General features: G+C 33.9%; 1 protein-coding gene across 3 annotated transcripts; it reads right to left on the reverse strand.

The window, feature by feature from the left end:
* Window positions 1-1,159: 1,159 nt before the first annotated feature.
* On the reverse strand, window positions 1,160-5,967 carry LOC142636204 (BES1/BZR1 homolog protein 4-like). Of its 3 annotated transcripts, XR_012844270.1 has the most exons (4): window positions 5,489-5,967; window positions 1,671-2,434; window positions 1,439-1,572; window positions 1,160-1,272 (listed from the first exon to the last, which is right to left on the reverse strand). XR_012844270.1 is itself a non-coding variant. In XM_075810335.1 (3 exons), exons 1-3 carry the CDS (start codon window positions 5,702-5,704, stop codon window positions 1,569-1,571), a joined length of 984 nt encoding a protein of 327 aa, XP_075666450.1. In that variant the 5' UTR covers window positions 5,705-5,967; the 3' UTR covers window positions 1,160-1,568. The 3 variants fall into 3 exon arrangements, 2 of the variants coding, with proteins under 2 accessions (XP_075666450.1, XP_075666451.1); XM_075810335.1 differs by having other exon boundaries at window positions 1,160-1,572; XM_075810336.1 differs by lacking the exons at window positions 1,160-1,272; window positions 1,439-1,572 and having other exon boundaries at window positions 1,667-2,434.
* Window positions 5,968-16,276: the final 10,309 nt, after the last annotated feature.

Here is a 16,276-nt window from a genome sequence, read left to right on the forward strand (position 1 = left end):
ATAGCACTATAGCCCATTAACAAAAAAATATGGAAGTGATCCAACCTTTTCTTCCACGCCTGAAAATTATTACCATTAGTATGACGAACCTGTTCTTTATGGTGGTGCAGTAATTACACTAGGTTCTTTTACTTTTTGATCGTGGAGGAGAACTGAGACCTCGTCTTTGGGCTGGGAAGCTTTAGAGCTTGTTATGGCATGCGTCTGGCATAGATTTCAAGGGTAATGTTCTTGACATGGATTTAGAGCTTTAAATGCTGCAATTGCATGGCTGTGTTATAGAAAAACTGTTTGTGTTGGTTAGACTAAAAGGGCACAAAATACTAGAAGTATGTCATTCTATTTGGCTGTGTTATAGAAAAACCGTTAGTGTTTCTAACGGAGACGTCCAAGAAGTTTATTGTGTTAAATTGTTCCTAAATTTTGTTATTTTACTTTTATTATGTCATCGTTAGCTTAAAGGAATTTTATTTCTATTCCTAATTAAGGAGAGATTGCCTTATCCATGTCATTTTATTTGGGATATACACACGTTTCAGAGTAGGCAGTCACCTTAATGTATTCATGGAGATTGACTAACTTATTTCGTTAGGAAATCTCACCATCACCCAAGTGTATTTCACAAGAATGCCACTTTCTTCAAATCAATACCCAAAGTCTAAGTTCTAGAAAGAGATTCCCCTCATGAAAGTTTTTCCTCCAGTCAATGAAATGCAGACCCACCGGTTCCCTTCACAGGTTTCTACCATTGTGCAAAGACATTTTAGTCATCATCTCCCATATGTCAAAAAGGGAAGCCATGCACTTTATTCCATTATATATCTAGGGAAAACTACAGTCTAACTAATCTTTCTTTTCTTTCTTTTTTTTTCTTTTTTTTTTTGTGTGGCTGAATACAGTCTAAATAATCTTGGAACGCCTATCTTCCCTCAAGATTCCTTTTCCACTAAAATAGAGTTGACAATTTGCCATTCATTGCAAGATGTATCATGTCATGTTTGATTATAATTCACAAGTCCTATTCAGTTTTCAAAGCCTGTCATATAGACAGGAAAAATCAAAGCAACTTACAAAAATTACAAAACATTCTCATATTGCTGTGATAGTGAATGCAATGAGAGAGAGAGAGAGAGAGGACATGCCACCAATTGCACTAGTGTAGTCAGTAACTCCATAATCATTCAGTTAATCTTGACATCCAAAATCTCTTTCAATCACAAACATGAAATCACTCCAGCAACCAACAACAAATCCATAAACGAAACTTCCTCTCTAAAAAAAAAAATGAAAAAAGAAAATTAGAAGAAAGAATTGAACTGAAGGGGCAAAGCACCACCATGAACTATTTATAATTTAATTTTTTTGTTCTCTATTTTTATGGATGAAGGGGGAACAGAAAATGGATGAAAAAACTAGAAAAGAAGCTGCTCCTACTCACTGTACTTCTAACTGGCATGCCTTGCCAATGGAAACACCCAGGGACATGGGACTTGAATTTTGCACAAGAAGGAAGACCCAAACCAAGAGATCAGTGGATAATTTGCACTACCAACTTCTGTTGAGCCTCTCTACCTGCACCACCAAAACAATCATTAATATACAAAAAAGGAGGTAAACAAGGGAAGATTCCACAGCTGTTTCCATTTAGCCACAAATCTATTCCAAGTTACCTAGTTCTAGAGCTCCCAAGTGTAAGTTCAAGATCATCAGATACACATTCCTCGTGGATCCTTTCTCCTTCCCAGGGCTTCACCAATCCGGTTGTATTACTTCCAAATGCAAATTCAGCTGCAATCCCATCTGACATTGGAACATCTGAGGTGTGATCAATGCCTGCAGGTATTGCAGGAGAGCATGTCCCACTCTGCCCAGGAGTCCACATCCGAGACCCTCCACCTGAGAAAGCCTCCTCCATAAATCCAAATGGGTTGGGTGATACAAGACTAAATGTGGGAGATGATGGCCCACTTTGGGGAATTTGGATACCAGCAAGCCACCGTGAATCGGGCAGGCCCTGACGGCCAGGACTTGGAGGGGTAGACGAGGGCAGGAAAGAATAGTGCTGCCCAGCCCATGATGGGGCAACAGTTGGATCATCCCAGTCATTTTTGGTTCTGGGAGTTCGGGCTGTTGGGGAGCTCAATGGAGGGGTGACTGGAGCACTTATGGAACCTCCATGGACATTAAGATGGTAGGGGAGCTTGGATGAGGCTGACGATGAGCTTGATGAAAGATTCTTCAGCCATGGGATGAGCGAATCGGCATCTGCATTACCCTTGGCATTGGCAGCATAACGCGAAGAGACTGGGCTTGGGAAGGAAGATGAGCCAGGACTTGGATTGTAAGATGCACATGGGCTCGGTTGGTAGGATGAGCATGGACTTGCAGAAGTAGATCCACCCATAATGTCCATTCGATCAACAGGTTTGCATCCCTGCACAAAAGCAAAAAATCTTATTGTTGCCGACTGTCAAAGCAAATAATTCAAATTGTTTAAAAGTCTGCTAAAGAGAATTAAGATACACAACATATAGTAATACCCAAAACTACAAAACATGAAAAATGACCTGGTCAAGAGGACAAAGTATGAATGAGAGAATCTGTACACTCAAGATGGCTCTAGAGAAAGCCTTTACTGTCTTTCCACAATGGCAAAGAAGAGTAGCTAAAATCCAAATCCACAGAGGAAGAGGGGTGTAGTAGACGATCCTACCATGGGTTCTTTTGATACTACTACATGATCCTTCTGTATAAGATTGCCTATGCTCTCAGGCTATAAGAGCCAAAATCTTGGAGATAGATTTCCTGGATTCTCGTGTCTTGTGGTGTACGTGTCCTAAATGCATATCATGTTCTTTATCTTACCCTCTCAGATTGTGAGGTTAGCTGCATTGTTGCCTCTTAAACGTACCCCTTGACATGAGAATTAGCTGTATTGGGGATAATCCAAAATAAAAAGGTGTATTGGGTGCATTAGGAATAGGGTCCCTAATGCTTGTTTTTCAACTTCATTCTTCTCCCTTTTTTAGGTAATATAACTTACCCACCCCCCCACCCCCCCAAAACAAAAAAAACAAAGACGTGAAAATGAAGTTGCAGAGATCCAAGCATGACTTCTAAGTCACAAATTAAAAACAAAAATATTATCAATGCACCACAATTTTTTCTTTTAGCTGAGAGTTACACGAACATGGTTCATGACAGCTTTCATTGTGCCACTCATGAGTGTAAGAATTTTCTAATAATGCCCTTCCCCCTTCCTTTTCTAATGCTTGTGTAACAGATGTTGATGGATTGAAAGTTCTGATCCTCAACAAAACAAATTACAAATGAAATGATCATGTCAATGGCAAAAACACTATCAAATTATCACTCAGCCTTTGTCTGGGACAAAATTAAACCATCATGAAGACTAAAAGCAGGTTAACATCCCATAGAATTTCGATTAACCCTTTGCTTTATATATTTCTATGACTAAACTTATCTTTCTAATTGAAGCTATTTACTCCAAGCAAAAGGGCCAGGGACAATTATAATGAATGGTAACAACACAATTGGAACTAAAAGTATAATGCAGCTTTTTCTATATATAAGAAATTATATTAATTAAGTATAGAACTGAAAGTATAATGCACCTTACAATGAACTCCTACTTTCAGTCATATGGTGAGACCAACTATCCAAAATTTCCTTTTTCAAACTGGACTTGCACCTTTAAATGCTAAACAAACCAAAATGGGATTATTCAATAAAATGTGCCTAAAGGATTCAAAAGGGCAGGATCCTCAAGTGCTTGAGCAAAGTATAATAATAAGAGAAACATTTAAAGATCACATTGTGATCACCTACTGTCTCATTTTGGTACCAAGACCCTCATATCATCACTTCATCACTCTTAAAACAGTAATAGCATAATTCTGCTCATCCTATGCTTCCAATCAAAAATTAATTTCTGGGGTTTTCTCCAAACACTTAAACCATCCTTTAACACACCCTGATTGTTCTACCATTTAACACGATTCCTCTCACTACATTGCACCAAGTTAAGTTTAGTCCAAGCTCAAAAGGGTCAAAACAACCCAAGATTAGAATAGAGAGCATTAACTGCAGCAATAGTATTTAAAGGCATAATGGCAATAATGTAGATTGCAACCAAGACCAAATATCTTTGCTCAATGTCAACAATTGTGTGCTTACACAAAAGACAAGCTATCCAACACCACGTTCCTTAATCAAAAACATCCTCCACCACTGCACGACACGCTTTTACTACCTAAGAAAAGTAAAGGCATGATGGCAATTATGTAATTGCCACCAGACCAAATCCTTTTCTTTAATGTCAAACAATTCACAATTGTGTGTTTATATCAGACACGCTAGCTATAGATAGCTCGTAGTAGCTTGTTGCTCAATCTAAAAAAAAAAAAACACACCCTCCAATACATTAATTAAAAAAAAAAAAAAAGGAATCCAAGGAAAATATCACTTTAATTAACAATTAATTAATGAGAGTAAACAAACTTTTTTTCATTAATAATCTATCATTAATAACACTATCTAGGCCCCACCCACACCATCAAATGCTATGCTCACAATCAAGTGTTACTCGTACAAATTACCCCGGGAATCCAGGATAATTAATTACCCACTAAACAAAAGCTAGATTAGATCCCTAATTTCCTCGCCCCTGATTGGTCACAGAGAAATCCCATCACCGCATTAAAATAACGGAAATACCCCTGCGCACGTGCCCAGTTGCAGTGGCAGTTTCGGAAGTTTAACGGTAAATTAATGTAGCCGAGGGAAAAAAAAAAAAGTAATTTCACGAGAACTGCACAAAGTGCCCGGAAATCAAAATCTCCGAAAAAGGAAAACCGGAGCAGACTGTGAGAAACAGGAAAAAAAAAAAAACACAAACATGACGAGACTACCCTTCCAACATGGTCATATCCACAGGTACTTGAAAAAAAGAAAAGAGGAAACATTCAGTTACATTAAAGCAGAGATAGTTGTGGTCCACAAAATGACGAAACTACCCTTGAAAAGTAGTAGTCGTTGAATATTCGGTCGGTTGACCGGGGGCATTTTCGCCCTTCCGCGAAAGTTCCTGCCTGGTCCTTCTCAGATTCTCAGGGTATTGTTTGTTCATCGAATCTTAAAATTCGTGCGCTTAGCAATAAAGAAAGAAAAGAAAAACAAAAAGACTCTCTCTCTCTCTCTCTCAGATCTGAATCGTACCGCCAGTACATACAAACAATCAATCACAGCCGTCGATCACGTTAGATCAGGTGGATTATCAGTAATCTGACACCACCGCCGCCGGCGCTCGTTTATCTGAGCTGTCCAGTACTTTGCTAACGTGCGCTTCATAATTATACCGAAGGAAAAAAAAAAAGAAAAGTACCAAGACAAAAGTAGAAGAAGAAATTAAACAAAGAAGGAAAATTGAAAATTTGTGGTTGGTGTGTGTGTGTACTGTACTGTGTACCTTTCGGTATGTGGTGCCGTCTTCTTCGACGGTCCAACCGGCCTCGTTGCAGAGAGCTTTGAGGACCTCGTTGTTGTCGCAGTGCTTCGGGAGCTTGTAGTTACCGTACATTCTCAGACCTGCGTAGATCTTCGCGGCGATCGCTCGCCTCCTCCTCTCTCTCCTCTTGTTGTTCTCTCTCTCCTTCCACGTCGGCATTCTCGTCCCCGACGTCATTTTCCACTCCTCCTCCACGACTTTTAACTAGCTCGAACTAGAAGAAGAAGAAGAAGACTAACAGACCTGCTTCACATAACACTGATGAAAAATTTTCCCAGAGAAAATTCCTACGATTCTCGGGAACCAAACGGAAAATCAGCGTAAAACAAAGGTTGGCGCTTTTTTTTTTTTTTTGTTTGGTTTTTCTTTGTTATTCCGGTCAGAGAGAGTGGTTAAATAAAGACTAAAGAGAGAAGTAAGGAGTTTTGAGGCAGGTGAGCTAAATAAGAGGGAATGATTGTAATTGGCCCATGGATATTCGCTAAATTCACGAGAGTGCCACTGCAACAGGCTTTTTGTTCCGGAATCACGGGACTAACACGTGTTTAGGCTTTTTATAAAGGAGAGAGAGTGAGGGTAGCATGAGGTGAGGTGGGACGAGACGGCGTCGTTTTAGGTGGGAGTAAATGTGTGGTTAAATGGGAGGGGAGGGTAATTTGGGGAATTGAATGTAAAAATAAAAAAAAAAAATTTAAAGGGATAAGGCTATGATTAGTCTTCTCATAATGGAAAATCAAGAGGAAGATTTCTTTGTACACCACTAAAACTCCAAACGGTCAATTTCACAACCCCCACAAAAAAAGTTTGAAAATACTACTAATTAAAATCAAATCAAACGGTCAAAATTTGTTTTTAGGGATGGTGGAATGGACACAAGTAATTAAAGCTACTTATATATAATAAGTTAAGTTCGGCTTGAGGTGGTTTGGACTTGTAATCGGATACAAAGAGGTCCAACAAAATTTTTTTTTTCTTGTGCCGAATCTCATTTGCACCAAATTGTAGCCTAATATATTAAACAACAAGCCTAATAAAGCTTAATTTTAATTCTACGGAGAAAAAAAAAAAGGTAAGAATAATTGTACTAATTTTCGCATTGGTAGCTGGATCGGACTCATCAGAGTCACCAGACTGTCCCTTACATCCTCCCAAAAACAAAAAGAATCAGGTGTGCATGTAGTGTCCATTCCAAGTGATTGGAACGGGTTATTTGGCAGTAGCAAATTAAATACTAAAATCATGTACCATACATTTTACAATACTTAACTACCTTGATGCAAAAGATTGAGTTTTTTATTTTTAATTATTATTGTAATCGATTAGCTTATTTTGGAGAATTGCAAACATTCAATTAAAGAAATTTACTATATCTTATATCCTATAAAAAAATTTAAAAAAAATTGGGAATGAAAGAACCAAAGTTAGTCAAGTGAACCCCCAACAGAGCAATATGTGACCTTGTCCTTTCATACGGATGGTAGTTCTTCGGGTAATTCAGGTAGAGTAGGAGGGGAGCGTGCTTAGAAATTCTAATGGACAGTGAATTAGAAGTTTCTCTTTACAATTTGGTATTACAACTGACAATATAGCTAAAAGATGGGTTGTAAGACGCAGATTAGCATGGAATATGGGATTTAAATATGATAATCTTCAAATTGATTCAACTCTTGTTTTACATTAGCTAACAAAAGATGGTGTACGTTTATGCACTAGATAATAGATATTGCTTGCTCCCTTGATATGTGATTGCCCTTGAATTGCTCAACATTGGTTCTGCTCAGGATCTTGAAATGTTGTTTTCAACAGCCTGGTTTATTTGGTATAACAGAAACCAAGTCATTCATGAGGCAAGTCTTAGGCCTCCCCTTCAAATTTGGGAGTCAGCTCAAAGGTTATCTTAGGACTATTATAATGTTAATTCCATACGGCCTCAGCTTGTTTATCCCGGTTAACCAGGATGGACAGCTCCCCCATGTGGATTCTATAAGAATAATGTGGATGGTGCAACCTCTCAAGACCACAGACCTTCGAGTATTAGGACGCTCATAAGAAACTCTAATGGCTTGGTCATTGCTTCCATAAGTAAAGCTTTCTCTGCGCAGTACACTGTGGAAGAAGTTGAAGCAATTGTTCTAGAAAATGGGGTGCTATTAGCTCAAGAAATGAACCTCACAGACATCATAGTTGAATGCACGTACTCTCTGTTGTGCAATCCATCCAAAAGAAGGAGCTAAATGGCAATATTGGTAATATCCTTTAGGGGACTCTTTCAGCTCTTTGTCTTTCGTTCTTGGAAAATCCAACACTTGAAAAGGGAGTCCAACCCGCTCATGAGCTTGCTCATCTAGCTAGTGCTAGTGGGGTAACTCAGATTTGGAAAGGGATGAATCCTTCATGTATTCAATTTCTACTCAGGTAGGAATGTATTTAAGTTTCTCTTTCCCCTGTTTTTCGTTCCCTGTTGTACTTCAATTTCTTAGTGAATGAAATTTCAGATTTCTCATAAAAAAAAAAAAAAAAATGGATTGCCCATCCTCATCATCTGTTTTGTGAGGCAAACAACAAAATATATGGACTAGCTAAAAGGGAAAGGATCTAGCAAAGCAAAATTTTGGAATATAATGCATGCCCAACTTTTGCATACCTACTAAAGGGAGATGTATTAAACTAGGCACTCTTACAGTGCCGGACTGCTACTTGTGTAAACTTATGAACTTTATACAAATAATTAAATATTCCTCTTTTGCATCGAATATAATTTTTTATATTTACTTTTGCTATTTTTCAATATAGTATGATTCATTAGATTCTTCCTTAATGAATGCATTCGTGCACTTGTTAACAAAAACCTCTACAATAATCTAAACATTAGCCTGACTATTAATAATAACAGTAATAAAGTTAGTCGTCATAACCTGATGGCAGGAGTAATATTCTTTTATATATATATACACTAGATTCATAATATATTTCGTAATTATCAATATACAATTCTTTAATAAAAAATAATAAAATAATATTAATAATAGATTTATATAAAAATTAATTGTGACTTTAGAGTATTCATATATATATTTTTTTAAATCAAGCATTCATATTGATTTGTTCAAATTAAAAGTATTGTAATTTATTTGGCACATCCTCACGTGCAAAGTAGTTAAAGTTTTAAGAGGAAAAAGTTCCAACTATAGACTTAATTGCATATTGTAACTACCAAAAAAAAAAAAAAAATCAAGTTGCGTAAAAATTCATGAAAATTACAGATTTCTAGTGTAACATTTTTTTGATAAGCCGTACGGCCATGAAATAAATCGTACAAAATATTGCAAGACTAACCTTAGTAGGTTCGAAGTTCCAAGATTATTCCAAGTTCCAACTACTATTTCTGTGCTAGCAATAGCAAATTCCAATTAGGGAAGTGTGGGTGCATGTAGCCGTACATGTAGGCTTGTAGTATAGGGCTTTGGGTTAGAGGGTGGGTATCACACAAAGTCTAAAAGTGGAATAATCAAGACAAGAGAGAGAAAGTAAAATACTTTAAGCAACCAAGGATTGGGAGATTGGAATAGGAATAGCCTAATAGGAGGGAGGGGGGGCCTGGTGATTGATGGGAAATAAAGGACACGTATGCGGCGGGGCCTCACTGCATGCCGGCGTGCGGTGATCACTAAACTGCGTGGGGTGTGGGAACCTAGCTCTGTCGTTTTTGTCTGCGACTGTGCGTGCGTTGGTTACCACGTTATCATGCATTTCATACATAATAACAAATCAATAACACACACTTATTATTAGTTTCCTTTAGTTTTTTTTATTATAATTATTATAGCTTATTTACATAGGATAATACAAATATGGAAAAAATGAATAGATGTCGTAAGACAATTGGTCTAGAAAATATTTTTTAAATTTGATTGTAAGAAAAGAATAATGAATGATATTTTGAATAATATTTTATATTTTTCATTAAAGTGGTATTTTTTTTTAAAATAACTTATTAACAAATAATATATGAGTAATGTTTTATAATTTTTATGTTAAATGTATATCAAAAAGTTAATGATAACTTATTTAAAAAAAGAACTAATTTTGTTAATTATTTTATAAAAATGAAACAATAATTAAAAGCCTTTAATCAAACAGACAAAAACATCCAATTTTATAATAGATTGAAGTGTCAAGTAATTCATGTATTCAATGGTGGAAAGCTGTTAACAAATTATAATAGATTACTTTAATATGTTGTGAAATTAAGATGTGAGTGTGTTTCTAAATATATATTATATATATATATATATATAATTTTCTTTGGTCCTCCCTGCTAGCTAGCTTGGTCTTTGAGGCCCTCCACAGCCTCCTTTCACGTGACCATACCCCACCAATGAGTCAATGACCAATCTCATTTCATTTCCCATTTATTTGCGTGAGTAATAACTATAACAAGAGAGTTGCATGATAAACAGCCTCACAGCCAGCCAGGTGTCAATGTTAGGGACTTTTTCTTTTTGAGGGTTGGGTTGGTACAAGGACATGGCTTTGGTATTGTGGAGGGTCCAACTGGTATATGCGCTCTCTCTCTCTGCCTTCTAAAAATTAAAACTGTGCTCTTTTTATGGCTTCATCATCTTGACTTGAGACTTCACTTTCAACCAACAACAGTAGGGCTGGGTGGGACGTGGGCCCAACTTGTTCGCGCCACCTATATGTTACCCATATTGATCCCGCCAGTAAATATCTGTTCCTTGATCCCATTTTTTTCTACCAAGCTTTAAAATCCAAAATTGACATCTAATAGTGACAGGGTAGATAATTTCCGAAAACATTAATGATATGATATCACCCTTTCTCAGCGTGACAGAGTTATTTTAGGGGAAAAGATGATTTTTTAAAGATTAAGAATGAAAAACAAAATTCTTGCAAAATTTAAGAATCAAAACAATAATTTAAACTATATTATTATAGAATTTACTAACGTGTCCCTTTCAGATATACATTAATAAACAATTTTATAAAATATTTTATAAAAAAAAAAAGAGAAAGGAGAATAAGTTAATTAAATAAGTAAATAAACCCATATTTATCCAATAAGAGAATGAACTAAACTTAAACAGGTGATATTGTTTAATAATAAATTTAAACTCAACTCATATTCAAAAAAAAAAAAAAACTTTTAATGTTGCCTAATTGAGCAATTCATAACCACCATTAAAATATCTTAAATTTACCATCTCGATCAAATATTAGTCTAATCCAATACTAATATAATTTTTTTTTTTTTATATATATACACAAGCATATCTTTTTTTTTCCTTGTTGTCACTTAGATAGTATCTTGGGGGAGCAGAAAGAAGTTGATAGACTAGACTACGGAGCATAGAGACAACACTGGAAACGAAAATGAAGAGCAGGCAAGGTAGCTACCCCATCCCTATGGCCACGGGTATGATCGATAAGAACGAAGCATAGAGGCCCCACAAAGTGACAAACACAGTTCATATTGGGGGGGTGCAAAATTCAACGAACCACACACGTGCGCCGCGGACTCCACCAGGGCTTATTAATTAACTCGATTGTGATCTGGCCATTGCCCATTTACTCTCTCTCTCTCTCTCTCTCAGCTTTTCTTTTTTGTGATTGGTGCTTTTTTTTTTTGGGGGGGCCCATTGTGCGTGGCACCGATTACGGGAGGAGTATGAAAAGCTTTTTTTAGTTTTGTATATATTTTATTTATAGCATTTGGGGTGGGGGTGTGGGACCCGGTTTCTGATTTTAATCATATCCAATAAACCGGTGGGGTCACGTGATGCCCGATATGCCCGCCACCCACGAGGCATTTTTTTTTCATTTGCATAAACATGGAGTATTTGACATTGCTGCTTTTTTCCATTCATCCTATTGAGGGTTGAGATTGATTGAAGACTACTCTCTAGTTGCACTTTCGGACCTTAAAATATCTTTATTTTTTCAACTTTATTCTTCACAAATAAATATAAAAGGAATGAAAGAATTAAAACGCATCAATTAAACTATGGCTTAAAGCTTAATTGTACTTTCTTCTCCCTAATTTACTCCAGAGTAAAGTTGAATCACCCTGCTTCTAGTATTCATGTAACTAATTGAATATGAGTATTTTCACAAATACAATAAAATGCCATAATATTTTTGCAATAAATTTGAGGGAGGTTAAAATTAAATAAAATATAAAATATTATATCTAAACTTACTACAATTAAAATAAGGCTGTTATGAAAATGTTATGACATTTTGTTGTATTTTTAAACTTCATAATTGAATAATCAACTTTTTAACCTGTTATTTGATTTAGTTTAAGCTCTCTCTCTCTCTCAATGTTGTCATCCATCCACTTTGAGTTTTTGTTTCTTATTTTCTTTTTGTATGAAGATAGGTTTGATTTGCTTCAACTTTTCAACTTTTGATATGAAAGGCAAAATCAAAATTCTGATTAATATATTTATGAATTTCGATGGGCCCAAGCATTGGTTTAAAAGAAAAGAAAAAAAGACTTTTCACCATAGAATTTATTAACAATAATGAACAATAGATACTTGATTAAGTTTTTTTTTTTTTATAAATATTTTTGATAATTGGCGGTGAAAAATTTGAATCTTGAATATTTCTGTTAAAAACACTACAAGGTATCAACCAGTTAAAGAAAGTTGATTGTTCCATAGTCTGCAGAAGTGGAATTAGATTTTAAATAATTCCAATGCAAATAGAACTTGGAATAAATGAATAAAAGGACGATGAGCAATATACATGGTCCAAAAAACAAAACATAGTGACAAATATATAACCATATATATTATATCACACTAGTATGTAATCCATACTACCGCACGAAAATTAATATAATTTAATAAAATAATGGAAATAAATATATTGCATTTTATTATTTAAGTGATACTATTGGTTTTGTTTTGTTTTTTATTTTATTTTATCAATCATGAGTTTAGTTGTGTTTAAAAGACTTAGTTTATACATGTTTAATAAAACTTAGCATTATGTAATTTTTTAACAAATATTTTTATCATACAAAATTCTAATGAAAGAATGCTACATAGACATATATATTCAAGGTTGATTCATACACGGTACATATAACTATGATTTAGTTACTTTATTACAAACCATTTTTAACAAAATATTTTAATCAATTAAATGTGAATCTCATAATGTGCATCTCATAACAATATATAACAATAGAATAACGTGAATCTCATAAATTTTTTTTAATCAATTAAAAATTTCTAAAATTATAAGCATAAAACGTAAAGACAAACAAATAGAATAAGTACTAATTCTTTAAAAGAAAACTTACAGTGAGTTGAGAAAGCTACACAAATAATCTTTGATATTTGAAGAATAATGAGATTACAACTTCATTTCAAAATTGGGTAGAGACTCATGCTGATAACGTCTTTTGAAAAAGAAAAGAATACGTAAAGACAAATAAATAGGATAAGTACTAAATCTTTAAAAGAAAACTTACAGTGAGTTGAGAAAACTACATAAATAATCTTTGATGTTTGAAAAATAATGGGATTATAAATTCATTTTGAAATTAGGTAGAGACTCGTACTAATAACGTGTTATGAAAAAATAAAGAAACATGCAAAATCAATGATAGGAAAACAAAACAATTTTATAATTAAACAATAAAAATTATTGACAAAAATTAAAGAAAGTATAGGCAGATGAAAGAAAATAAACATGCAACATCAATCGTAGGAAAACCACAAAATTATATAATTAAACAATAAAAAATTTACACAAAAAGGAATGACAGTATAGGCAGATGAAAGAAAGCAGTAATCAAACCTTAAGAATGGTTGGTATTCGTTTTGCAGAGCATAAACCAAGACCATGAAAATTATAAAGACATGTACAATCGAAATATTTGGAGAACTCATTCTTATATAAGATACAAAAATACCCAAATACATGCATTACTGATACCAAAAGATTCTTTTGAATTTCCATAGCATTGAATGAAGAAGAGGGGAGCTGTATATTAAGGTACTTGAATCGATGTGGAAAAAGGGGGTGAACCTGAAAATACGTGAGTGTGAAAAAGGGAGGTGAACTAGAAAATACACAGGTGTGGAAAAAAAAAGAAGCACATCAGGATTACAACAGATAGAGGAAAATTAGACTATAATTTCATATTTATAATGACACGTAGCACAATATAGATTATAATTCTAATTTGGAATTGCAATGGAGTTTCTCTCTACTTCACCTATTATATATATATAGATTACTAGAGTGTAAAATATGGATAAAAACCTAAAATTTAGGTACATTAGTATCTTAGATGGAGTAGTGGGTTCCAGTTAGCTCAACTAGTAAAGTTAAGAGATCTGAGGTTCAATTCCCTCTTACACCAAAAACTGATTGGTGTCTTGGTCTGATAATAAAGAACTATTATCAGGAGTGGACGCCATAAGTTGAAACTCTAAAAAAAAAAAAAAAAAAAAAAATCTTAGATGGAGTACATTATATAATAAAATTAATAATTTTCAATGGATTCTGCATGGTTGACAGTTCTGAAGTTAAATAAGCCCAATCCAAGGAGCTGAAAGGCTGAACTCGTGACAAGTTCATCCCTAAATGGTTTAGATAGTTAGGCTCTCATACACACCGAGGTTCAAGTGGATCTTAAATTAAACTAGCCCAACCCAGTTTTTAATATAGACATCATCTACAAGGAACACAAAGCGACAATAGATAACTGCTAAAACTGAGGTTCAAGTGGATAATAAATTAAAAATTAGCGAAGTTATTCAATGACCAACCAGGCTAAGGGGCAGACCATACCAAAATGTAGCTACTACGATTTATATCAAAGTTAATAAAAAATGGCTAATAATTGTCTTGATGCCCTTTCATTTTCCGTGGACAAATATATCGTATATCATCACCTAGTGGATTCATAAACATTTAAACATATATTTACTATCACCATTTGGCATTTATTTAGTGTGACAAGATCTATAAATGGATAAATAAATATTTTAACTATGCCTCTATGGTGAAATTACACTAAAATTTGTAGAAGCTTCAAATTAATTGGAAGTTATATTGAGGAGATACAACTTCTGTTTAGTGCATCTATGTGCTAAACATGATACAATATGAACACATGTTCATAGAAGCTTCATCCATATATAAAATGATAAAAAAAATTCACATTTCTTTTCATAATTGCTAACATGGCCTATAACATTTGGTTCATTATTATTGGTACATTATAAAAATAATGATAGTGGTAAGTCAATGTAAAATAATATTACTCCATTTATCACTTATTATTATTATTATTTAAGAATCTATCACCTTAACAAATTGCTAAAAATGTGGTGAAATTTTTTACTTTAACAATGCTCTACAACTATTCCATGTATCTTATCTTTTTAAGCTTATAAAAGAATCAACATATGTTATCCCACTTTTATTGTTTAACTTTCGGGTTCCACTAATTTGGAATATAGCATTTGTCTTTCTTTCCTTTTGCTCCTATTTTAAAGCTTGGTTACTTTTTTTGTTTGAATTTGAGAACCAAAACGTGGTTACTTAATAATGATAAATAAAAAGGATGTGAAGCATATTATATAGTAATTGTTAGAGTATACAGTAGATTACTCATAATAAAACATAAAATCTGTTTTCACTTTAGAAAATGACATTTTCTTGATAACATAATTGACTTCTCCCACGTCACACAATTTCATAAAATAAGATAAGGATAAAGATATATAAATATATATATATATATATATATATATTTAAAGAAGATGTGGGCTAAGTCCTAGTATTTGAATTTAAATAATAAATATAACACAAACATTGAATTGGAATGGATTATGATGTAAACAAAATTTTTTTAAACATTTTCATTTATTTATGAATTTGAATGTGTATTTGAAAATTGAAAGTAGTGTAGTGGAGTCACTTGGTATTTTCGAATGTGTATTTGTCTTTAAGTTTTGTCACGCCTTAAACTTAGAATGTAATGATATTTTTGAACTATATAAAAATTCAATTTAAAATTTTTTTTTTGTTATAAATAGTTTTTTTTTTGAGAAGCCTATTATAGATGATAAGATAGTATAGATATAGGTAAATGATAAATTATAGATATGATTTAAAAAATAGACCAAAGAATCACAATTAGACCACGTAAACTTATAGATAAGAAAATAATAAATAGACCACGTAATAAGTCATAACATCCTTTTCAAACATTATCGCAAACCCATAATTTATTCCCCAAATGCAAACAAAGAAAGATCAAAGAATCACAATTAGATTTATTTCCTCTCTTCAAAAGGGACGAGGAGCAAAAGTCTAGAGTCTAGACCACGTGTACGGCAAACGTAGGGAAATGCTTATAGACTTTAATTTATTCTTATATATATATATATATATATTTTTTTTTTTAATTAATAATATAAAAAATAAGAAACGCACTCCGTGACGATATTTCTCTCTTTAAGCGGGGGCAAATCCCTTGAACACAGAGATAGCCCACCAAAGCACACACGTCACACACTAAACAATGAAGTCGCGCTAAGCCTAAAACATTAAAAATACACACAAAGAATGCTCGGTGCTTGTATGTAACCCTCAACCATATATTTATCTTATCGGCCCAATCAATCTCAAACCCAGTCAATGCCTTTTATTTATTGGTCCATTTGTTCATTAATTGACCACCATCCAACTATTTAT

The sequence above is a fragment of the Castanea sativa genome, chromosome 5, assembly GCF_040712315.1.
Source record: "Castanea sativa cultivar Marrone di Chiusa Pesio chromosome 5, ASM4071231v1".
NCBI classification, from domain to species: domain Eukaryota; kingdom Viridiplantae; phylum Streptophyta; class Magnoliopsida; order Fagales; family Fagaceae; genus Castanea; species Castanea sativa.

Bases quoted from the DNA above. Each gene is read 5' to 3' on its own strand.
- LOC142636204 (XM_075810335.1), bottom strand. From the start codon at position 5,704: ATGACGTCGGGGACGAGAATGCCGACGTGGAAGGAGAGAGAGAACAAC. The intron at 2,435-5,488 runs GTACACAGTACA...GCTTTTGTGCAG, and splicing joins ACGGCACCACATACCGAAAG to GGATGCAAACCTGTTGATCG.